Below are 24,888 nucleotides of genomic sequence, written 5' to 3'. Positions count from 1 at the left end.
GTTCTTGAACCGGATCATTTATTTCTTGTAGATCTTGTCATGGCCAAACAAGTGTACGAGTGCAACTGGGTTCCCTCCCGTGTCACAGAATCACAGCTGAACGATCTAGTCCTGATTGGCGCTTTGGATAGCAAAGACACGATTCATTGGAGGGTTCCTGGAGATGAATGTCCTCCTACACCCCAGGAAGGAGAGGTCATGGTCTTCACAGATCATATGGCCCAGGGCTTCAAACCGCCCGGCTCCAAATTTTATCGGGATGTGTTAGCCAACTTTCAACTCCGTCCACAGGATATTGGCCCCAACTCTGTCACCAATCTATGTCACTTTCAAGTACTTTCTGAGGCATACCTTCAAGAGGAGCCTTCCGTCGAGTTATTTAGAGATCTCTTTCATCTGAACCGTCGTACTGAATTCACTGACGGCCCTAATACCGAACTGGGCGGTATGGCCATTCAGAAGAGGAAAGAAATCACCTACCCTCACATCAAACTCCATACTCACCCCAAGGAATGGAACATAACTTGGTTTTATTGCAAGGATACATCTCCTGACAATGAAAATCCCTTGCCTGGCTTCCGTCCGGAACGGCTCAGCAACACTCACCCTTTTCCACAAAGGCTAAGCGCCAAGGAGAGAATTAAATATGCTCCTCAACTGTCCAAGCTCCGGGCCTTCATGGCCAACGGTTTAACAGGAATAGACCTTGCACGCTGCTGGATATCATGGAGTATTTTGCCTCTAAGCCGGCGCCCAAATTTGATGTGTGAGTATACTGATAGTGTCGATGACCCACTCCGACACACTAAAATCCAACTCCCTGAGGACGAAGTCACAGAATCTGTGAAGAAGATGCTGAATGAACCGGAGCACCTCTGTGCTCAAACCGGTCTGCTTCCTTACTGCACCACCAACAAACCGCCAGCGGTAATATTTCAATTGCTCTATTGTTGAACCGAGTTACTATTTTATATGTTCAACGTTTTAATTGCTGCTGATCCAGGGTGATAATCCGTTCTGGAGTAAGAAACTTCCTCAAGACAAAACGGAGAAGGCAGGACGGCCAACCCGGCCCAAGACCAAGGTTGTCAAGAAACCAGCTCATAAGAGAAAAACCACCGCTTCATCTGACCCGGCCATTGATGATGATGTGGGTAATCCGGATCTTGAGGTAGAACTTGATTCACTTGGCTTACTTTTTACACGCCTTATTGATGATGATGTTTGTCAGGATGACGCTGAAGCCAGCAATGCGGTTTTCGTTGAGGTAACCATTCTCTCTTCCGATTCAGAAATCTTGCCTTTGCCAAAATTTCGCCGGGCAAACCGGAAAGTTAAATTTTCTCATCCTCTTGCTTATCTGGATTCCCAATTTCTTATGAAGACTCAGCAACACGAAGCTCGCCGCACAACCCGGCACAGTGGCCAGGTAGTTACCTCTGCCGGTTTACCAAACAGTCCGGTTCGAAAACGCCGCTCCGAGGTCTCCGACCTTTTTATTGATTTAAATCGTAAAGCGGGTTTCTTCCGTCAACGTCTTAATCCATCCGACTCCGATTATCAAGTCACTTCTCATTCCTCATCTGGTGAATCGTCGGCCACCCAGCTACCACCTTTGAAAATAGTTGCTGGGTAAGTTAAACCGAACATATGCTTCCAGTATGTTGCGCAATGGTTTACACTTTTCCTTAATTTTTATCTTTTCTTCCAGGGCTAAACCGAAACCAAGCAAGAAGGCCCGCCTGGATAAAGCGGCTGAAGAAAATATGGCCCCAGAACATGACCAAGCGCCGGATCGTGAAATGTTTACTTCTGAAGATATCCCCAATGATCCTCCTCTGCAAGACAACATTATCCCTGAAGAAGGTCTTATTAATACTCCAGCGTCTGCTGATCCGCCTGTCAGCTCTGTCCAGATTGAGAAATCCCACACTCCTGCTGACAAAACGGCCGCACCAACCCAAACCGGCGAGTCAAAAGATGATGATGTTGTGATTACCGGTGTAGGCCGCTCTGAACCCGGGAATCCTGCCACCCTTACCAGGCATACCATGAAAGAGGATTCTTCCCCTTTGAATAAAGGAAAATGGGATGTTGAATTAGAAACATATGCCGCTCTGAATGCTCAAGATCTTCACTCTGGCTATTTGAACCGGCTTTACACTAGCCGTGACTGTGAAGCTGGCCTGGTCAAAATGATGAGGGATAAATTTGAGGTAAATTCCTTCTTTCTTTTCTGCCCTTGCATTCATCCCGGTAGCCCCCAAGGGCCGGTTTGTGACCTTGGTCAAACCGGGACTTGATCCTGAATATATATTTTTTGAAATTCGTCGGCATAACCCTCGAGGGCCGGTTTAGCATAAGCAAACCGGGGCTAAAAAATAAAAAGCTGTCCTTAGAACAGAACTTGATCAAATAGCCATTAGCCCCCAAGTGCCAAGTTGAATACTTGTATTGAGCTTGGGACTTTGTATTTGAGCAATATACAAAAAAATTGAAGGTACATTAGCCCCCAAGTATCAGGCATATAACTTTATTATGTGGTTGATACTTCAATTTCTTGTCTCGACTGTGAAAAGCTTTAAAATGTCATCTGTATGCAGGCTGAGATTAAAATCAAGGAGAACCGGATTGCCGATTTGCAGGAGGCCCTGAAGACCCAGCAAGCTGAAACAGATAAAGCCAAGGAAGAATTAACCAGCGCTTTGAGCACTGCTGAACGGCTGAAACAAAATTTTAAGAAAGAGCGAGCTGACTGGGCCACTGAGAAGGCCGGTTTAACCAAAAGAGCAGAAAATGCTGAAGCGGCCCTTAAACCGGTGGTAGATGAACTGACGGCCGTACAGCGGCAAATACACTCCATGACTGCTGCTATCTTTGGTAAGCTCCTTGTAACTTCTGTGATAAATTTGAATCTGTTGTATCGTAAGTCCGGTTTGAGACCATTCCAATCCTTTTGTAGGCACACGTATTGGGCACTTAGGAAATGATGTGCGGAAGAAATTGAAAGCTGCCTACACCTTGGTAGAACAATTGTACAATGGAGCCCAACGGATCATCAGCACAACTTCTCACAACAACCCGGCGCCCTCTTTAATCCAGGACACTCTTAGCAAGTTGTCAATGCTTCCAGCCCGGATTGAGGAGCTGAAAAAATCCGCTGCCCGAACCGGAGCCATCAATGCCTTAATCCGGGCAAAGGCATGGGTGCCCGACTTTGATCCTGTGGAAGCAGCTCAAGGCTATCCCAGTCTGAAAGAAGATGGCTCTGAGTTCAACGAAGAAGATTTCAGGGCCATAAACCATGCAGTACGCCCTCTGGCTTGCCAGTTAGCTGAAGAGGCAGATTTGACGCATTATCAAGCGCAATATAATAATCAAAACAAGCGAGTGCCTGCCCCAACTGTTGAAGCAGAGAATCTGATTCCTCCAATCCGTAAGCACACTTACGCCCCTGATATTGAATCGTCTTCCCTGATCCATGAAGAAGCTGTTTTCCAAGCTTTAATGGGAATCGACTGGACCACTGTTGATTTCCAGCCAATGGGTAGAGACGAGGAAGCTGAAGCGGCGGAGGACGAGGAGCAGGCTTGAACCGGAAGCCGGTTTGAAGTGCTATTTGCAACATCCTTCTACAAAAACAATGATTTTGTTTGGGCACCATGCTGCCTTGTAATAGGATAGTTAAAACTTCTGCCTGGGATATGCCTTCGTGCATAAGTACTGAAGCTTTTGCTTGAAAAAAAACTTTAATTCATATTTCCTGCCATGCTTGGGTATAAAGCTGGCTTAACCAAGCCTGAAGCGGTGGTTTTATAAACCATTACTGTCAAAAAGGGGAAAGTAGCCCCCGTACAAACCGTACTGACTTAATACGAGCCCCCTGGTTACTCCATGATGTTTAACAGGGAAAAGGTAAACCGGGTAGACTCCTCCGGATTAGAAGGGGGATCAAAAATCATTGGCTGAACCAGAAAAAAAATATGCTTGTTGACATAAAGAAATCCAACAAAAGCAAAAAACGAACAAACCATGAAAACAACATGGAAACAAAAGTAATGATAAAAACCATTCGCAAAAATATGCTATATTGAGCTGTTCAGATGGCATTACCATGGTCGGACAGGATCAAGGCCCCCAATAGGGGTGACAATGATTCAAGTCAGCCAGGTCCCCAAATGACTCGTGGCATATATGCCAAATCAAGAGGCGTAGCAATGGCTCGGGCCCGACCATGCTCCCAAGTGATTTTGTGGCCTTAGGCCGACCAAGAGGCGTTACTGGTTCAGACTTGACCAAGTCCCCAAATGATCTGGTGGCTGTCGCCTATCAAAGGGTATTCGTTGGTTCGGACACGACCAAAGCCCCCAGTGATATAAAAACAAATGTCAAGGGGTAAACCGGAGGCCGCTTTAGACAGAACCACTCCGTGTAACCTCGCATGATGAGAAAGACAGAGACCCCGCTTCAGCTGAGGCTCCGGTTTGATATATCAAAGATAATACATACATTGTCATGATATGTACATAGATAGAGCCAATGGCTCAAGTATAGTAAGGCCGAAGATGAGCTATATTCCACGGTCTGTTGGTCTCCTCTTCTGATGTACGTGAGTCTTGATGCTCTCGAATATCAATCGGATAATACGACCCGTTGTGCAGATTCTTGCTGACTACGAAAGGTCCCTCCCAAGGTGGGGATAACTTGTGCATATCCGTTTGATCTTGGATGAATCGAAGCACCAAATCTCCTTCTTGAAAAGTTCTGGTTCTAACCCGGCGACTGTGATAGCGACGAAGATCTTGCTGGTAAATCGCCGAACGGGCAGCCGCTATATCACGCTCTTCGTCCAATAGGTCCAAAGCATCTTGTCGTGCCGTCTCATTGTCAGCCTCAACATAAGCTGCCACACGAGGCGAATCGTGCCGGATGTCACTAGGGAGAACTGCCTCTGCTCCATAGACCATGAAAAATGGCGTGTATCCTGTGGACCGGTTTGGCGTAGTATTGATACTCCATAATACAGATGGCAGCTCTTCAACCCAACATCCTGGTGTTCTTTGCAATGGGACCAAAAGCCGGGGTTTGATGCCTCGCAAGATTTCCTGATTAGCTCGTTCTGCCTGTCCATTGGACTGGGGGTGTGCTACTGACGACACATCAAGTCGGATGTGCTCACGTTCACAGAACTCCTTCATAGCACCATTGGATAAATTGGTACCATTATCAGTAATGATACTGTGTGGAAAACCAAACTGGAAAATCACCTTCTTGATGAACTGTACCGCTGTTGCTGCATCACACTTGCTGACAGGCTCCGCTTCAACCCACTTGGTAAATTTATCAACTGCCACCAAAAGGTGAGTTTTCTTATCCTTGGATCTTTTAAAAGGTCCAACCATGTCTAGCCCCCAAGTTGCAAATGGCCATGTTATTGGGATCATCCTCAATTCCTGAGCCGGCACATGAGCATGCCTTGAAAATTTCTGACATCCATCACACCGTTTAACCAAATCCTCCGCGTCAGCATGTGCTGTCAACCAGTAGAACCCGTGACGAAACGCCTTTGCAACCAGAGACTTTGAACCGGCGTGGTGCCCACAATCCCCTTCATGGATTTCTCTTAAGATTTCACAGCCTTCCTCAGGAGAAACACAACGTTGAAACGCCCCTGATACACTGCAATGATGTAATTCACCATTGACAATTGTCATAGACTTGGATCGCCGGACTATCTGCCTGGCCAGAATCTCATCCTCTGGCAACTCCCCCCTTGTCATGTACACAAGATAAGGAACCGTCCAATCCGGAATAACACGCAAGGCTGCCACCAATTGAGACTCCGGATCAGGAATAGCTAAATCCGCTTCACCTGGGAGCTTGACTGACGGATTGTGCAACACATCCAAAAAGACGTTAGGCGGGACCGGTTTACGCTGAGAGCCCAACTGGCTTAAAGCATCCGCCGCTTCATTCTTCCGACGGTCCACATGATCCACTTGATAACCCTTGAAACAACCTGCAATATTATCCACTTCCCGACGATACGCAGCCATGAGCGGGTCTTTAGAATCCCAAGTGCCAGACACCTGTTGAGCCACTAGGTCCGAGTCACCAAAACACTTAACCTGGCTTAAATTCATCTCTTTAGCCATCCGCAGACCATGGAGCAAGGCTTCATACTCAGCTGCATTATTAGTACAAGGGAACATTAAGCGGAGAACATAACAAAACTTATCACCTCGTGGGGAAGTTAATACGACTCCAGCCCCCGAGCCTTCCAATTGCCTGGATCCGTCAAAATGAATAGTCCAATATGTGTGATCCGGCTTCTCCTCTGGTGCCTGTAATTTCGTCCAATCATTGATGAAATCAACAAGTGCTTGAGACTTCACTGCCGTCCGAGGCACGTACTTCAGTCCGTGCGGCCCCAGCTCTATAGCCCACTTGGCAATCCGGCCAGTCGCCTCCCGATTCTGTATAATATCACCCAAGGGAGTTGAACTGACCACTGTGATGGGGTGCCCTTGAAAATACTGCTTCAACTTCCGACTGGCCATAAAAACACCATAGACCAGCTTCTGCCAATGCGGATACCTTTGCTTGGATTCAATCAGCACCTCACTGATATAATAAACCGGCCGCTGAACCGGATATTCCTTGCCTGCCTCTTTGCGCTCTACTACAATAGCCACGCTAACTGCCCGAGCATTAGCCGCTACGTATAATAATAGCGGCTCCTTGTCGACCGGAGCTGCAAGAACAGGCGGATTGGCTAACTGCCGCTTCAGATCCTCAAATGCCTCGTCAGCAGCTGGACTCCAGACGAAATTGTCTGTCTTCCTCAGCATTTGGTACAAAGGGATAGCCTTCTCCCCGAGGCGGCTGATAAACCGGCTCAGCGCAGCAATTCGGCCCGCCAAACGCTGAACATCGTTGATACACTCCGGTTTAGCTAGAGATGTAATAGCCGTAATCTTCTCCGGATTAGCCTCAATTCCTCTGTTAGACACCAAGAAACCCAGTAACTTGCCTGCTGGAACACCAAAAACACACTTGGCCGGATTAAGCATCATCCTGTAAGCTCGCAAGTTATCAAAGGTCTCCTTCAAATCATCCACCAGTGTCTCCTTCTGCCTTGATTTTACTACAATATCATCCACATATGCGTGCACATTGCGGCCGATCTGCTCATGCAGGCAATTCTGTACACACCGTTGATAGGTGGCTTGGGCACTCTTGAGCCCGAAGGGCATAGATACATAGCAGAAGGCTCCAAAGGGAGTAATGAATGCTGTTTTCTCCTGGTCCTTAACCGCCATCTTGATCTGATGATATCCAGAGTATGCATCCAAAAAACTCAAACGCTCACAACCCGCCGTGGCATCAATGATCTGATCAATACGGGAGAGAGCAAAAGGGTCTGCCGGACAGGCTTTGTTAAGATCTGTATAATCCACACACATACGCCAAGTGCCGTTTTTCTTAAGAACTAACACCGGATTAGCAAGCCACTCTGGATGGAACACCTCAATAATAAAACCAGCTGCTAAAAGCCTGGCCACTTCCTCTCCAATGGCTTTGCGTCTTTCTTCGTTAAACCGGCGGAGGAACTGTTTCACCGGTTTATACTTAGGATCCACATTAAGAGTGTGCTCAGCGAGTTCCCTCGGTACACCTGGCATGTCACACGGCTTCCATGCAAAAATGTGCCAATTCTCACGGATGAACTCGATGAGCGCGCTTTCCTATTTGGGATCCAGGTTGGCACTGATAGTGAACTGCTTGGATGAATCGCCGGGCACAAAGTCAACAAGCTTGGTCTCAGCTGCCGATTTGAACTTCAGATCTGAATCATGCTCTGTAGTTGGCTTCTTTAAAGGGGTCATATCCGCCGGATCGACATTGTCCTTATAATACTTCAACTCTTCCGTGGCACAGACCGACTCTGCGTAAGCCGCATCACCCTCTTCACATTCCAAAGTGATCCTACGGTTCCCGTGAACTGTTATTGTCCCCTTGTAACCCGGCATCTTGAGCTGTAAGTAGATATAACAAGGCCGCGCCATGAACTTGGCATAAGCCAGTCGCCCAAACAACGCGTGATACGGGCTTTGGATCTTCACCACTTCGAAGCTCAATTTTTCTGACCGGGAGTCGTGCTCGTCTCCAAAAACCACATCTAGAGCTATTTTACCAACAGGATATGCAGATTTGCCTGGCACAACACCATGGAATACCGTGTTCGACGGTCTGAGATCCTTGTCTGTCAGTCCCATGCGCCTGAATGTCTCATAATATAGTATGTTAATACTGCTTCCTCCATCCATGAGTACCTTGGTGAATTTATAACCCCCCACCTGAGGGTCCACCACTAATGCTAATTGACCCGGATTATCAACCCGGGGTGGGTGATCTTCTCTGCTCCACACGATGGGATGCTCTGACCAGCGTAAGTAACGCGGTAAGGCCGGTTCAACAGAATTCACCGCTCGTTGGTGGAGTTTTCGGTCACGCTTATCCAAGCCCGTTGTGAAGACATGGTATTGCCCATTTCTCAACTGCTTTGGCTGGCTCTGATAGCCTGACTGCTGCTGCTGCTGCTGGCTGTTCTGATTATTCTGGTAGTTGTGACCGCCCTGATTACGTCCTGAACCGGAAACCCCATCGTGATCCGGCCCACTGAAACCGGATCCTGAACCGCCACCTGATCCGTGATCATACCGAAAAGCATTAGAGTTCTTGAACTCCTGCATGATGTAGCAATCTTTCCAAAGATGGCTAGCCGGTGCCTCCTTCGTCCCGTGCTTTGGGCAAGGCTGATTCAACAAATAGTTCAAACGGCTTGCATTAGGATTGGGAGCCCCGTTATGATTTGCCGCTTTACCTCTGCGCCGCTGCCCCCTGTCATGTGCGTTAGTGTTGGCCACAAAGTCCACGCTGCCGTCCGCCTTGCGCTTGCCTCCGTTTCCATGACCCGCTAGTTTATTCTGCTGCTGTTTGGAGTTGCTATCCTTCTTTCCCTTCCCTGCTTCATTATCATTAAGCTCGGGATCCTTGGTACTGTCCGAATCGGCATACTTCACTAAGGCAGCCATGAGGGTTCCCATGTCATTACAGAGTCGCTTCATGCGTCCCAGTTTCAATTTTAGAGGCTCAAACCGGCAGTTGCCTTCCAGAGTTAAGACCGCAGAGTCAGCATTAATCCTGTCAGACGAGTGCAAAATTTCCGAAACGCGGCGCACCCAATGGGTCGTTGATTCTCCTTCTTCCTGGACACAAGCCGCCAGGTCTACTATGGACTTGGGCTGCTTACATGTATCCTTGAAATTCTGTATAAACCGGCTCCGCAACTGGGCCCAAGAGCTGATAGAATTGGGCGGTAGGCTCTTTAACCAAGTACGAGCCGTGCCCTTGAGCATCATGGTGAAATATTTTGCACATGCAGCCTCATCCACATCCAGCATTTCCATGGCCATCTCATAACTCTCTATCCACGCTTCAGGGGGTAAATCAGCGGTATAATTCGGCACTTTGTGTGGGCCCTTGAAATCTTTAGGCAGGCGCACACTACGTAAAGCAGGGATCAAGCAAGGCACTCCCAGAGCGGATGTGATTCCTGGTCCGGCAAAGGTGGCAGAACGAACCGGTGTAAGTTGGCCCGCATTATCCTGTACTGCTAACTCGGCCTCCCTTTGTGCCCGGGCCCGGTTCACCGCATCCCGAGCATCGACAACACCACCTGCCGGGTCATCACCACGGGCCGCTTCACGGCCGTGCGCGTTGCTTGATATGGCCGGTTCATCTATGCGCCTGCTGTAACTCCGGCTCGGACGGGGCGTAGAATGAATCCGGTCACGGCTGTATGAGTATGCCTCCTGCTGCATCAGCGCGGTCCGGAGAAGCTCCTTAACCCGGCGCGTTTCTACTGCTTGCGGAGAATCCCCTTCGACCGGGATGGCCTCTAACCGTGCTGCGGCCGCAACAAGGTTGTCCATAGGATTCGAATAATGACCCGGGGGCGTCTGGACCGGTGGAGGCACCGCAATATTTTGGTGAGGGGGCTCCATCAGACGAGGTTGGACCGTCACTCCTGGCCCTGGCGCCTCAATCCGGTTTGTCTCCTGGTACCGCGGTGGATTACCGGGTCCAGCTCCTGGAGTGTGAAAGAGATTTCGGGGGTCAAACCCTAACGGCAGGCGTGATCTGTGCTTTCGCTTTAAAACCTCATGTGATGCATTCTGGTCAAGCATGAGTTTATAGGCCTGTGCGTCCAAAGCGGCCCGTTCTGCGGCCATCCGGTCTTTTTCTGCTGCCAGATCCGCTTTGGCTTGCACGATCCGCTCTCTCACCTTTGCGATTTCTGCATTATGAGCATCTTGATCCGCCGGGTCATCCTCTGCCATAAGCGCGGCCAGTGCGTCAAACAGATCAGATAGAACTTGAACCGGCGGGCGCACAAGGCCTCCTGCCCCTGCTGCCGCTGCCGCTACGGATCCGGAGAGCATTGCTGCGGCAGTCGAAGAATAATTCGCCGCCTGGGTGCCAGCCATGAATATTCCAACCCGGTTGATCTGGCCTGGGGGGTCCGGAATACTGTCGCCATCGGAACAACCCCTAACCTGATCGTCTTGCATCCGGTATAGCGACTCGGTCTCTCCGGTCGAGGACTCGCCGCCAGAATATACGACGGTCTCGCTATCGTGCTCTGATTCGTCCTCGCGCTCTCCTCCGTAGATGACTCCAACGAAGGCACGCTTCATGGCCGGTTTAACCTGAGTAAATCTAGCACGCTGAGCCGTCTCGACGGGGTCGGTGTAGATGTCCGGCTCCGGCCCAGGCTCACCGATCTTGCCGATGAAGACGTGTACGCTGCCAAAGGGGACCCGGTAACCATACTCAATTGAATCGGCCTCAGGACCCCATCCTGCATCATCGATGTAGATCCTGCCCCGACGACTCTTGGTCATCCGGCCCACAACATAGCCTTCGAGTCCTTTGAGCTTGCCCTCCAAGATCGTCAAACCATCGTGCGATAGCCCCACGGTGGGCGCCAACTGTCGTGGATTTGTCACGGCAGATGTCCTAGCGAAAGGACTTAGTCGTGGAGCCATCGCTACGAGTTTACTTGAAGGGGTTAAAGCGGACACAAAGACACGTGGGGTTTATACTAGTTCGGCCCCTTCGATGAAGGTAAAAGCCTACGTCTAGTTGTGATGGAATTGATGTGGTCTCGATGGCTAGGGAGCAAACAAGCTTCGCCTAGGCCCGAGTTGTGGTTGTCTCTCTTGAACCGCCGCCGGGCCATCCCCTTATATACACGGGTGACGCCCGTCGGTCCATAGAGTCCCAGCCGGTTCTTATTCGTATCCCGGTCGGTATCTCTCTATTCCTAACTTACAATACAAGTTATACATCAGGTCGGTTTTGCAGCTACAGATTCTAAACCGACTATAGGCCTTGGGCCTTCACCTGCTTATACCACTATGAAGTTAACCCGGCCCAAGTAGGCCGGTTTACACCCAGTGGTAATATCCCCAACAGGGGGTCTTGTCCCTTTTACTCCTGGAGTCCGGGAGGTCGCCTCGCGGCTCCTCCTGGACCACCTCCTCTTGCCCCGGAGCTTGTCGCGATGCCACTTCGGCGTCATCCGTAGCACAGGGGAAGGCAGCGGGCGGAACTGAATTCACGTCCGATGAATCCAGGGAGCCGCTCGACGACTCGTCGAGCCCGTCCTTGGGCAGGCTGCATGATTATATTCGACATTAAGGAAAGTTGCGCAACAAAAGTAATATCATGAGTTACTCTGGTATCCGAACACTTACGATTTTGCCGGACGCTTGGCCCTGTCCGGCCACTCCTCTTCGTCCTCGTCGGCGTCGGGGGCGTAGTCCGGCGGAGGGGTTTTCCTCTTCTTGGACCCTTCGGCCTCTCCTACTGGGGCGGCCTTCCTCTTCTTTCCTTCCCCCGCTGGAGGGGGAGAGGTCTCTTCTTCCTCCTCCTCGTCTTCACGGGAGGAGTGCGTCTCAGACTCGTCGGACGACAAGTCCGACACCACCATATGTCGGGAACTCTTTTGAGTCCCCGTGGCCTTCTTCTTCTTGGCCTTCTTCTCCGGCACCACATAAGGTGCCGGAACCAGCAGCTTCACTAGGAGAGTAGGGGCTGGGTCTTCGGGCAAGGGAGCCGGACAGTTAATCAGTCCGGACTTCGCCTGCCAATCTTGTCAAAGGTGAGGGAGTTTAGATCCCGCATAGAGTCAAACTATGAAGAAAACTTAACATCCTGTAAAAGATGAAAATATCTTACCTCGCCAGCAGGACGCTGCGAGCTGAATCCGCGGTCTTCGGAGGCGGATGTGGGAGCCTCGGCGCCTTTGGTTAGCCCCTTCTAGACATCTTTGTACGTCGTGTCGAAGAGCCTGCTCAAAGTTCGATGCTGCGCCGGATTAAACTCCCACAAATTGAAGTCCCGTTCTTGACACGGAAGGATCCGGCGGATGAGCATGACCTGGACTACGTTGACAAGCTTGAGCTGCTTGTTCACCAGGGACTGGATGCATTTTTGCAGTATGATCACCTCTTCTTCGTCGCCCCACGACAAGCCCGTCTCCTTCCAGGACGTGAGCCGCGTAGGGGGTCCGGATCGGAACTCAGGGGCTGCGATCCACTTCGGATCGCGTGGCTCGGTGATGTAAAACCACCCTGACTGCCACCCCTTCAAGGTCTCCACAAAGGAGCCCTCGAGCCATAGGACGTTGGCTATTTTTCCCGCCATGGCACCTCCGCACTCCGCCTGGTTGCCACGCACCACCTTTGGCTTGACGTTGAAGGTCTTGAGCCAGAGGCCGAAATGGAGGCGGATGCAGAGGAAAGCCTCGCACACGACGATAAACGCCGAGATATTGAGGATGAAGTTCGGGGCCAGATCATGGAAATCTAGGCCATAGTAGAACATGAGCCTGCGGACAAATGGGTGGAGAGGAAAACCCAGTCCGCGGAGGAAGTGGGGAAGAAATACTACCCTCTCATGGGGCCTTGGGGTGGGGAGAAGCTACCCCTCCTCAGGAAGCCGGTGAGCGATGTCTTTGGACAGGTATCCGGCCTTCCTTAGCTTTTTGACATGGCCCTCTGTGACGGAGGAGACCATCCACTTGCCTCCCACTCCGGACATTGTTGGAGAAGGTTGAGGTAGGAAGTGCGGGCTTGGGCGCTGGAGCTCGGGTGCGCAGAAGATGGATAGGCGAAGGAGGAAGAAGGCGTAGGTAAAAAGATGGATCCTTATCCCCTTATATGGGCGGATGCTACTATGCGTCCCCACCAGCCTAGTAAAACTCGCTTGCCTCCCAAGTGCCATGATAAATGGCGCGGTTGGGTTACCCACGTCCGTATTGATGAGAATCCTGTAAATGGGGGACACGATCTCTGCTTTGACAAGACGTGCCAAGGAAACCGCCTCGCAAAACACGCTGAGGTGGAAAAGTGAAAACGATTCGAATAAAGGCTTGGTCGTAGTGTGATGTCACGCTGCGGAATACGTCAGCAGATTAGATTTGTGTTAATATTATTCTCTCTGTGGCAATACGTGGAAACTTATTTTGCAGAGCCGGACACTACTCTTGGTGTTTACAAACTTTTATGAAGAATTTGGAGGAGGAACCCGCCTTGCAATGCCGAAGACAATCTACGCGTCGGACTCGTCATCATTGAAGCCTAGTTCAGGGGCTGCTGAGGGAGTCCTGTATTAGGGTGTGTTCAGGTAGCCGGACTATACCTTCAGCCGGACTCCAGGACTATGAAGATACAAGATTGAAGACTTCGTCCCGTGTCCGGATGGGACTTTCCTTGGCGTGGAAGGCAAGCTTGGCGATGCGGATATTCAAGATCTCCTACCATTGTAACCGACTTTGTGTAACCCTAACCCTCTCCGGTGTCTATATAAATTGGAGGGTTTTAGTCCGTAGGACGACTTCATCATACAACAATCATACCATAGGCTAGCTTCTAAGGTTTAGCCTCCTTGATCTTGTGGTAGATCTACTCTTGTACTACCCATATCATCAATATTAATCAAGCAGGACGTAGGGTTTTACCTCCATCAAGAGGGCCCGAACCTGGGTAAAACATCGTGTTCCTTGCCTCATGTTACCATCCGGCCTAGACGCACAGTTCGGGACCCCCTACCCGAGATCCGTCGGTTTTGACACCGACAACGAGTCTTTAGGATTTGCAGATCGTCAGCAAGGCAAGTAACACTTTGATCATACCCCTTTATCACCCAGTTTTTATGCATTCGTTTCAACCTTCACACATTGCATGAGTAGGATCTCTTAACATGTGGGTCTGGGAAGTAGTTAATGAGGTAGAACCTATTACCTGTTTTATTATCAAACCCTTGGGAGTTACTTCTACGTTATGCTTATATTGCCATGCTATGCTCGTAGATGTGGTTTGGGTTTGAGTGTATCCATGCCCGATGTGAGTTGTTAATTAATGGTTCAACTTAAGGTGGCAACTTTAATACACATCTGGGTGGATTTCTTGTGGGCACCTGGAGAATCCAGTGTTGTCCTAGGATATCCCGGAGTACCCGTGTGATCATCCTACGGTCCGCCAGCCAGGCTCAAAGGGATCATAAGACTATTCATGCTAGAAACTTCCGTGTGCATCCACAAGCCATTATGGGCTCTGGCATAATTGAGTAAGTTGCGTGAGTTCTTGAAGAGGTGGACTAGCAGATGTAGGGGATTGTAGGTGTACCAGTCCGCCCGGAGTAAAGAGCAAATGCTTCTGAAAGATTGTGTCTCGGTCATCCGTTTCTCAAACACCCTATAGTGCGAGAAATCCAATGGAGGAGATCGAGTCTTGTGGGGAAAAGTGCGCAAACCTCTACAGAGTGTACATACTAATCATGGTTAGCCGTGTCCCCGGTTATGTACATCTTGAGTATCTGGTTCTTGGATTATCATATGGATCTCATCACTCTAAATTAATTTGTTGGGTTGATAATTACTTTCAATTGGGATTGAGTTGGAGGAACCTTCTCAATATTGTTCAACTACCATGATAGTTAAATAAAATATATTCCTTTGTTGTGGGTAAAAATTGGCTTTTCGCAAAACATATTAACCATACAGCCTCCACCAGCCATATATGCATATAGTGATAATTTTTATATGTTCATTACTCTCCTGTGTTACATTGCCAGCATATTCCATGTGATGACCCATTTTCGGGCTGCAACGTATCATGTTGCAAACTTTTCAGACGAGGAGTAAGGTACGATAGGTCGTTTGTCATGCACTCAGCCATGCCGTTGGAGTTGATGGACTCACTTTATCTTCCAAGCCTTCCGCTGTTATCGTATTAGATGGCCTTAAGCCATATTTATTGTAATAAGTTCTCTCTTGAGACATTCGATGTAATAAGTGTGTGACTGCCACTCTGTTATAAATCCTTCGAGTACTGTGTGTGTCAGCATTACCGATCCAGGGATGACACTGAAGCAAAGAGACTTGACAGTTTGAGGTCGGGTCGCTACAAGCGTAGTTTCCAGCAGGGCTTCGCCAAGCACTACGAAGGATGAGGATGTGGAGAGGTAGGGCTGCGCCGAGGGAGAGAGAGACTCGTGTCATTGGCAGCCCCAAAACCCCCACTATATATAGGAGGAGGGGAGGTGGCTGCGCCCCCTCTCGGGTTCCCACCCTAGGGGGTGCGGCAGTCCTAGATGGGATTGGAGGGGCGACCAAGAGGGGGAGAGGGGGTGCACCCTAGGGTGGGCCTTTAGGCCCATCTGCGCCTAGGGTTTCCCCCTTCTCCTCCTAGTTGTGCCTTGGGCCTTGGTGGGAGGCACACCAGCCCACTCAGGGGCTGGTCCCTTCTCACTCTTGTCCCATGCAAGCCTCCAGGGCTAGTGGACCCCCGGAACCCTTCTGGTGGTCCCGGTACATTACTGGTGACACTCGAAATACTTCCGGTGGCCAAAACCTCACTTCCTACATATTATTCTTTACCTCTGGACCATTCCGGAACTCCTCGTGACGTCCAGGGTCTTATCCGAGACTTCGAATAACATTCGGTGACCACGTACAAACTTTCCCTATGACCCTAGCATTATCGAACCTTAAGTGTGTAGACCCTACGGGTTCGGGAGGCATGTAGACATGACCGAGACATCTCTCCGATTAATAACCAACAGCGGGACCTGGATACCCATGTTGGCTCCCACATGTTCCACGATGATCTCATCGGATGAACCACGATGTCGGGGATTCAATCAATCCCGTATATAATTCCCTTTGTCCATTGGTATGTTACTTGCCCGAGATTCGATCGTCGGTATCCCAATACCTCGTTCAATCTCGTTACCGGCAAGTCACTTTACTCGTTCCGTAATGCATGATCCCGTGACCAACTCCTTAGTCACATTGAGCTCATTATGATGATGCATTACTGAGTGGGCCCAGACATACCTCTCCGTCATACGGAGTGACAAATCCCAGTCTTGATTCGTGCCAACCCAACAGACACTTTCGGAGATACCCGTAGTGCACCTTTATAGCCACCCATTTACGTTGTGACATTTGGCACACCCAAAGCATTCCTACTGTATCCGGGAGTTGCACAATCTCATGGTCTAAGGAAAAGATACTTGACATTAGAAAAGCTTTAGCAGACGAACTACACGATCTTGTGCTATGATTAGGATTGGGTTTTGTCCATCACATCATTCTCCTAATAATGTGATCCCGTTATCAATGACATGCAATATCCATGGTCAGGAAACCACAACCATCTATTGATTAATGAGCTAGTCAACTAGAGGCTCACTAGGGACATATTGTGGTCTATGTATTCACACATGTATTACGATTTCCGCATAACAAAATTATAGCATGAACAATAGACAATTATCATGAACAAGGAAATATAATAATAACCATTTTATTATTGCCTCTAGGGCATATTTCCAACAGGACGCGCGCCCCCTCCCTCTCTAGTCCGAATTTGACTAGGGAAGGGGGGCCCTTTCCTTCTCCCTCTCCTCCTTCCTTTCCTCCTCCTAGTAGGACTAGGAAAAGGAGAGTCCTACTCCTACTAGGAGGAGGACTCCTCCTCCCCTGGCGCGCCCCAAGGGCCGGCCGGCCTCCCCCTTGCTCCTTTATGTACGGGGGCAGGGGGCACCCTAGTACACATAAGTTGATCATTGATCTTTTAGCCGTGTGCAGTGCCCCCTCCATCATAATTCACCTCTGTCATATTGTCGTAGTGCTTAGGCGAAGCCCTGCGTCGGTAGCTTCATCATCATCGTCATCACGCCGTCGTGCTGACGAAGCTCTCCCTCGACACTCAGCTGGATCGAGAGTTCGTGGGACGTCACCGAACTGAACGTGTGTAGATCGCGGAGGTGCCGTACTTTCGGTACTAGGATCGGTCAGATCGTGAAGACGTACGACTACATCAACCACGTTGTCATAACGCTTTCGCTTACGGTCTACGAGGGTACGCGGACAACACTCTTCCCCTCTCGTTGCTATGCATCACCATGATAGATCTTGCGTATGCGTAGAATTCTTTTTGAAATTATTGCGTTCCCCAACACATGCATGAAAGAATTTTGCACCCTATGACATGCATGTCATCCATGAACGCAAGTGAAGTCGATATCACATAGACGGCCCATCATCTGCAACTCCGTCATGAAGTTTTGCAGTGGAGGCAATGTGGCCATCAGGCTAGTCAGCCATGGAGATCGTAAATTTTGCTTTATGCACATGTTGGTCAATTTATTGCTGGATTTCTATTTGAAAAAGTACACTGTTAGGTTTTTATTTGAAAGAGTTTCCCGAGGTATAATTCTTGTGACATACAGTTTATATTTTATTAGTTAAATTTATTGGTCAAACATTAGCCCAGAATGAGAGGGGGCGTAATAAATCCGGACAGAGGTAGTAGTTCGTCATGTTCGGCGTGGATTAAGGCCGATCCTAAAACAGACACGGTATCTGCTCAACCACTCCATGGAGAATGATATGGATCGAGGCACCACCAAGTTTCATTGCCAATTCCTTGGCAGACGATGTATCTGTTATTTAGTTTAATAAAGCTAGTCATGAAGGCCTTCCCGTCAAAAAAAAAGAGAATGATATGGAAGCGGGCCATCTAGTTTTTTGAATGTCCATCTCAATATTCTATATTTCATTAATCTTATGAATGATCAAAGTTTGGCTTAAAATATTAGGAGCCTTAATAAATCTGGACGGAGGTAGTAACAGTTTAACTCTGCCTTGTCTTATGTCCCGATGCATTGGAATCGCTACGGGTTCCTACGGGTCAATAGTTCAATTAATTCCATCGATATCTGTACCCAGGCTGGATAAAATCGCTAGGCAATGCCATCGTCGGTGTCTCCTGCACACCGCAGCTCCTGCTCGGCGTTGACCGCTTTGGCGGCCGCGAGCTCCTTGCTTTTGCCCCACAGAAACTCATAGAGGCCGACGACGACGAGCGCCGCTCCCATCACGCCGCCGAGGTAGACGTCGGTTCCGAGCACGACGGCGTCGACGGCGGTGGTGGCGACGAGCGACAGGGAGTTGAACATGGGAGGGTACACCGGGCCGCGGCGCTCCACCGCCCACGACACGAGCACGAACGTGACGCCCGTGTTGAACACCCCGGAGTAGACCACCGTGGCCAGCTGCAGGTCCCAGCGCAGCGTCCACGTGCGCGCCCATCCATGTCCGTCGCCGGCGGGGGCGAGGACGACCGCCACGGCCGCGGCCACGGCAGACTGCAGGCTGCCCGCGGCGCACGTGAGCGCCGTGGCCCAGTACCGGGACGGGAACACCTTGGCGACCTTGGCCTGCACGACGAACCAGAGCGCGTAGCTGACGCAGCTCCCGCATAGGAACAGCGTGCCGACGGCCATGTCGCGGCCGCCGTGGGGCGAGGCGACGTCGGGGTTGGCGTGGGAGGACTGCCGGAGGTGCGGCAGCAGGAGATGGGTGCCCTTGCAGAGGGTGACGACCATGGTGCCGGCCACGCCCACGACAGCTCCGAGGAGCTTCATCCTACTGGCCCAAGCGACGAGGGAGAGGCGCTCGGCTCGGAGCGCAACGGCGATGATGAAGGTAGCGATGGGGATGAGGTTGAGGAAGTTGACGGCGTAGGCGGCGCTGGTGGCCCGCAGGCCGCAGTAGTACAGCCCCATCGCCAGCAGCACTCTACAAGACGTATACATATATAAGCTTGCGAGAGGAATATTAATATAAATTAAAAATAATTAAGAATGAGTTTATGCACAATATGTACGCCTCTGTGCATCTCAATTCCAGTTATACGTACCCTCCGTCCGAAAATACTTGTCATCAAAATAGATAAAAAAGGATGTATCTAAAACTAAAATACATTTAAATAAATCTTCTTTTATGCATTTGGATGACAAGTATTTCCGGACGAAGGTAATGCTAATTAGCCTACAAAAATGTCTTACATTTCGAGACGGAGGTATTACTTTTCTTCTACTCAGAACAAGATTATGCTTTTTCCCTTAAAAACATGATGTATTTTTTTTTCAGATTTGCTGTTTAATTATAACGAAGGTGACTTGTGTCTTTGCAGAAGTTTGCAACAACGGACAAATCACAAATGCATTTCTAAATATAGAACTGCTGGCTGCGCAAAATACAAGCTAGCTACTACTAGTTGTAAGAATAGATTTTTTGTTAGGGGTAGTTGTAAGAATAGATTGGGAGTGGTCGTAGTGCGAACCCGAGCGTTGCGTTGAGGGAAATCCAGCCCAGCACTCGCAGGTTCACCTTCTTCCACATCTCCCTGCAACAATTTATTTAATTAATTACTATCAAAAAACAATTAGGCAGGAACTTATTAATCAGTGCAAGAAGAACAAGCTAGCTAGGCAGCTAAAGAAATGACCAGGACACATCAGAAAAATGGATGCATGGAAGATACTGTTCGTTCCATATAATGCATGCATGCATCGACGGGAAGAGACGTTATCTCAGTTACTATTAATTACCATCTCTGTTAGATTGCTTACAGTGGGTAGTAACATAGAGTAGTAACTTGTCGATGTTACTAGTCTATGTTACTATCTCCATAGTGGGTAGTAACATATTAGTGATATCATAAAAGCGTTCATTTATTAGGCTATAGACTCATTATGCCTTGAAATGTGTGATGTTACAGTAACTAGCTAAGGTGCTGCTTGGATACGTTTTAGTCTCATGACTAAAAGTAGTGGGACTAAAATTTGCTAGCCTCATCCATGCTTGGATACAAATACTAAAGAGACTAAAATCAAGTTAATGAGCATTTATTATCCTTCAAACCACCAATCCAGAACTCGTCTGTGTTAAAGGAGAGGAGTTAAATGAGGAGAGAGATGACTAATTCATATTTTAGTAGGGATATCCCTGACTAAAACATTTTAGTCTCATGACTAGGTTTAGCCCCTCTTAATCAGGGGTGCTTGGAACTTTAGCCTCTTAAAAAAACTGTTTTTAGTCAAACTAAAATAAGTCCCTTGGATCCAAGCACCCTCTAAGTTACCACAAACCCCTCTCTCCTCATTAATTAGCTGCCACATAAACAATTTTGTATTGAAATGTGTGATGTTACTAGTTAAGTTACTCCCATTATGACTAGTCTTATTCGCAGCAATAAAATTTACTAGCATCGCAGTCAGTAGAAGTACGTAGTGCTACTAAGGGCCTGCTTGGATCTAAGGGACTATTTTTAGTCTGACTAAAAATAGTCTCTTTTAGAGACTAAAGTTCCAAGCACCCCTGACTAAAGAGAGGCTAGGACTAGTCTTGAGGCTAAAAAATTTTAGTCATAGGAAACCTACTAAAATATGTATTAGCCCTCTCTCTCCTCATTTAATTCCTTTCCTTCAACACATGCGAGTTCTGGATTGGAGGGTTTGGAGGATAATAAATGCTCAATAACTTGATTTTAGTCTCTTTAGTATTTGGATCCAAGCATGGGTGAGGCTAGCAAATTTTAGTCCTACTACTTTTAGTCATGGGACTAAAACATATCCAAGCACCCTCTAATTTCATGTGCTCTCACTTAAAGAGGTTAATACGTATTCACAAGAGTAGGTGTGACTTTCCAAATTGACACACGGAAAGAGTAGTACATTAATTAGTGCTGATCTCGTTCGATTAGCAGTTCAGTTGGCGTGTTTAGCGCTAGCTAGCTGTCAGGACACTCACCCAACTAATCAAAACACAGACTAACTGATCCTTGTCCGAACTTTCCAATTCTGTTAAGTGTTTGTCTGGTACTTCCTCTGTAAACTAATATAAGAACGTTAAGATTAGTAAAATAGTGATCTAAACGCTTTTATAGTAGTTTACGGAGGAAGTACATTTCGCCAAAAAAAAGGTGTTTGTCTTGTACACACACTATTAAGCAGTAGGGCAGGAGTATACATCATTTTCCATATCGGGGAAGAGTGGTACAAGTAATTAGCAATAATGATACACCTACAAAGATCTACAAAGGTTTGCATAACCTTCCAAACTTATTTTCTCTTTCTCCCCTGATTTTAAGTGGGATGAACCCCCTCATCCCCCTATTAACAATTATAATCCTTCACATAAGTTTGTACGTAAAATCTTCAAGTAAACCTTTGTACTTCCAGTGCGTGCGGCCAGCAGTTGCCGGTCATGTTCCTACTACTATGTGCATGCATGCATGATCACGGCCGTCCATCCATTGATCAGCACAAATGGAGAGGGTTTCATGCGTGAGTGTAGTGTATGTCTAGCGCTGTCACGAAAACTACCTAATTTGTACGTAATGGCCCCAAAGTTAACAAAAGTTGTCGAATTTGTTAGTTGTGACCAAATGTGTATCGGTGTCAAGAGTTGTATTCCCTCCGTCTCATAATGTAAGAGCATTGGGACAGAGGGAGTACTAGTTTTATAATACAACCTCTGTAACATTTACAGAGGGAGTACATGAACACACGCAATATTTCCGGTGCGTGCGGCTACGTGTTTGCTAATTAAATAGATTGGGTGAATAATATCTATATATGCCTGAATTCTTCCTAGTGCACGCGCACTTTTTCGTCGTCCCGAGCGGCCGGTTCGTGACCGCACGATCCCGCCCGAACGGTCCAGGTGTTTTATCGTTATCCACCCGTATCCACACCCTTCTTCCCTATTCCCCCGCGTCGTCCGCCGCGGTCACCCACACCTCGCGCCAGCCGCCTCTGCTCCAACTTGCGCCGCCCGCCGTTAACCCACCTCTCGAGCGCGGCGGCACCGCTGCCGGTGGACACCGCGGCGTATCCATCCTGTCGGACCCCGTGCTCCTTGATGGGATCGGGTCCTGCTAGCTGAGATCCGCTTCGTTGTGGGATTGGCTCAACGGAGCCATGCCGATGTAGGCTACAGGAGCTGCGGTGACGAAGAACAGAAAATAGGAGAAGAAGAAGGGCTAGCCGAGTGGGATGAAGGTGCTCGCCGTCAGCGACTGAAGTGGCGCTCAGTCTGCATCCTCGCGGAAGTGCGGCGCCAACCGCAACTACCGTGCTCCACAGTGTGACGGCAAAAGGTGCAGCAACGACGGCCACGGTCGATGAACGACAAGGATGCCCTCTGGCTCAGTAGTGGGCGAGCAAAGGAGTGTCGCTTGATCCTCAGAGCGGTTGTTTTCTCCGTTTAGAACCAGCTGCAAACGAATCGATTGATTCGTAACCACACAACGATGAGGAACCTTATCTTTTGGTTCCTTTTGCATTTTCGTCCTCTCTTGTTTGGATCCACAAGTGACCAAACTTCAACATTATTGCACAAGTTTCAGCTTTCTTCTCCTCTTTCTTTCAGGGTTTATGGTGTGGAGCTGTTGGAAAATGCGAATATTTTTTGTTGGCATCCACAGTAGTTGTAGTTGTACACATAGTAGTCCTAATTGACACATGCACGGCAAAAAGAGTTGCACAATCTAGTCCGCATAGTTGCATGTGAATTGTCATGGCTTGTAATGTAATCTAGTTGCACACACATTGATATTTAGTTGGCTTGTAATGTAGTCTAGTTGCACACACATTAATGTTTAGTTGGCAGGAAGACTAGTTGCACACAAGTATGCTCAGTTGACTTGTAATCTAGTCTAATTGCACACACATTGATGTTTAGTTGGCAGGACACTAGTTGCACACACATATGCGCAGTTGACGCGACAATGTAATCTAGATGCACACACATTGATATTTAGTTGGCCGGACTAGTTAGACATATATGCTCAGTTGGCGCGGCAATGTAGTCTGGTTGCACACACATATGCTCAGTTGGCGCGGCAATGTAGTCTAGTTGCGCACACATTGTTTAGTTGGCAGGACTATTGGCACTCACATATGCTCAGTTGGCGCGACAATATGCACTTCTCTGCACTGCTCAGTTGGCGGGGCAAGGAGATAGTTTGGGGGTGGAGGTCTCATAGAGGAAAATTGCATGTTTACGGTGTACGAGAAAAGTTGCACATCTCTGTCAGGTAGTTGCACATCGACGGCTAGTCAGTTGCACAAAACGGGGACAAAATTGCACACAAAAAAATTCGTCATTGTTAGACGGTTGGCCGTGGCAGTATCCGAAATTGCACAACCACTGTTAGGCAGTTGGCCGATGCAGCAAACAGTGAAGCACATCCACTGGCAGGGAAAAGTTGCACATCAACTACTATGCAGTTGGTCTGGGCAACAGAAGAAGTTCACATCTCATTGGAAGGAGGTAGTTTGGGGGTGAAGATACCATCATTGAAAACTGCGTGTTTACAGTATAGGAGAAAAGTTGCATATCCCTGTCAGGTAGTTGCACACCGAAGGCTAGGCAGTTGCACAAAACAAAGAGAAAATTGCACAAAAAAATTTCGTCAAAACATACCCATGCGAGATCTAGTTTCGAAGAGCACGCCGCGAGAGTTCCAAAAGTGAAAACGGATCTTAATTTCGATGCGTGGTTTGAAAGTTATGGTTTTTAAAAAATTTGACAACCCGAATTAAATGTATTCACATCTGTTCACATGGGATCTTTGTAATTACTGTTTATTATCCTGTTCAGACCTGTTCACACATATTCATTTTTCCTAATATGGATTAGGGGGACAAATTATTTCCTTTTTTAGCCGGCCACTACGGAGCGCTAGCGGGCAACCGGCCACCCGCTAGACGCGTCCCTATATATGACCCAGACCGTCTTATTAACACGGCAACTAATTAATCGGCCGGCGCGGGTCAAATATATGTCGATCCGAACGTTCGTCACTCGAGCTAGCTACATGGTCGGCGTCGCATGCATAGCATAGCATAGCGAATTAATTAGCTAATAAATCACCAGTATACTGAAACAAAATACGTACAAAAGACGGTTCATGCATGAATGATTGGATGACGCATGGAAATATACAGTTTGGGGCGGACGCGGCGAACACGCATCGCACGCCGTACAGCAAAAGAATAGTGCGAATCTACGTACTTTCTCTAGAACTAATCGATGGATGTGGCACCGTACTACCTATACCATCGATCGACGGGTCAGGCGTGCGTGCGTACCTCTCGAAGACGACGGCGAGGGGGGCGACAAAGGCGGCGGCGAAGAGGTTCCGGTAGACGAGCAGGACGAGCGGGTGCATGCCGCTGTTGAGAGCCACCTTGGAGAGCAGCATGGTCACCACCGTGAGCACCTGCACCAGCACCATGCCGGCCGGCAGCGCCACCCGCTCCGCCTGCCTCCTCCTCCTCCTCCTTGCCTCATCCTCCGCCACCGCCATCACGGCCACGTCGCCGTCGTGCCCCGCCATGTCCCGAGCCAATGAGGGGCTGATCGAGATCGAGGGCTTAATTTTCTGGGACAAG

At 48.7% G+C, this 24,888-nt stretch overlaps 1 protein-coding gene across 1 annotated transcript; it reads right to left on the bottom strand.

Annotated features, from left to right (window-relative positions):
• Positions 1–18,165: 18,165 nt before the first annotated feature.
• LOC119296998 (WAT1-related protein At1g43650-like) lies at positions 18,166–24,888 on the bottom strand. The gene is made up of 3 exons (XM_037574971.1): positions 24,586–24,888; positions 19,770–19,832; positions 18,166–19,222 (listed from the first exon to the last, which is right to left on the bottom strand). The coding sequence occupies exons 1-3, from the start codon at positions 24,831–24,833 to the stop codon at positions 18,385–18,387; spliced, it is 1,149 nt and encodes a 382-aa protein (XP_037430868.1). The 5' UTR covers positions 24,834–24,888; the 3' UTR covers positions 18,166–18,384.

The sequence above is a fragment of the Triticum dicoccoides genome, chromosome 5A (assembly GCF_002162155.2).
Source record: "Triticum dicoccoides isolate Atlit2015 ecotype Zavitan chromosome 5A, WEW_v2.0, whole genome shotgun sequence".
Classification (NCBI taxonomy): domain Eukaryota; kingdom Viridiplantae; phylum Streptophyta; class Magnoliopsida; order Poales; family Poaceae; genus Triticum; species Triticum dicoccoides.
The sequence above is the reverse complement of the archived record's forward strand: the minus strand, read 5'-3'. Positions and strand labels throughout refer to the sequence as shown.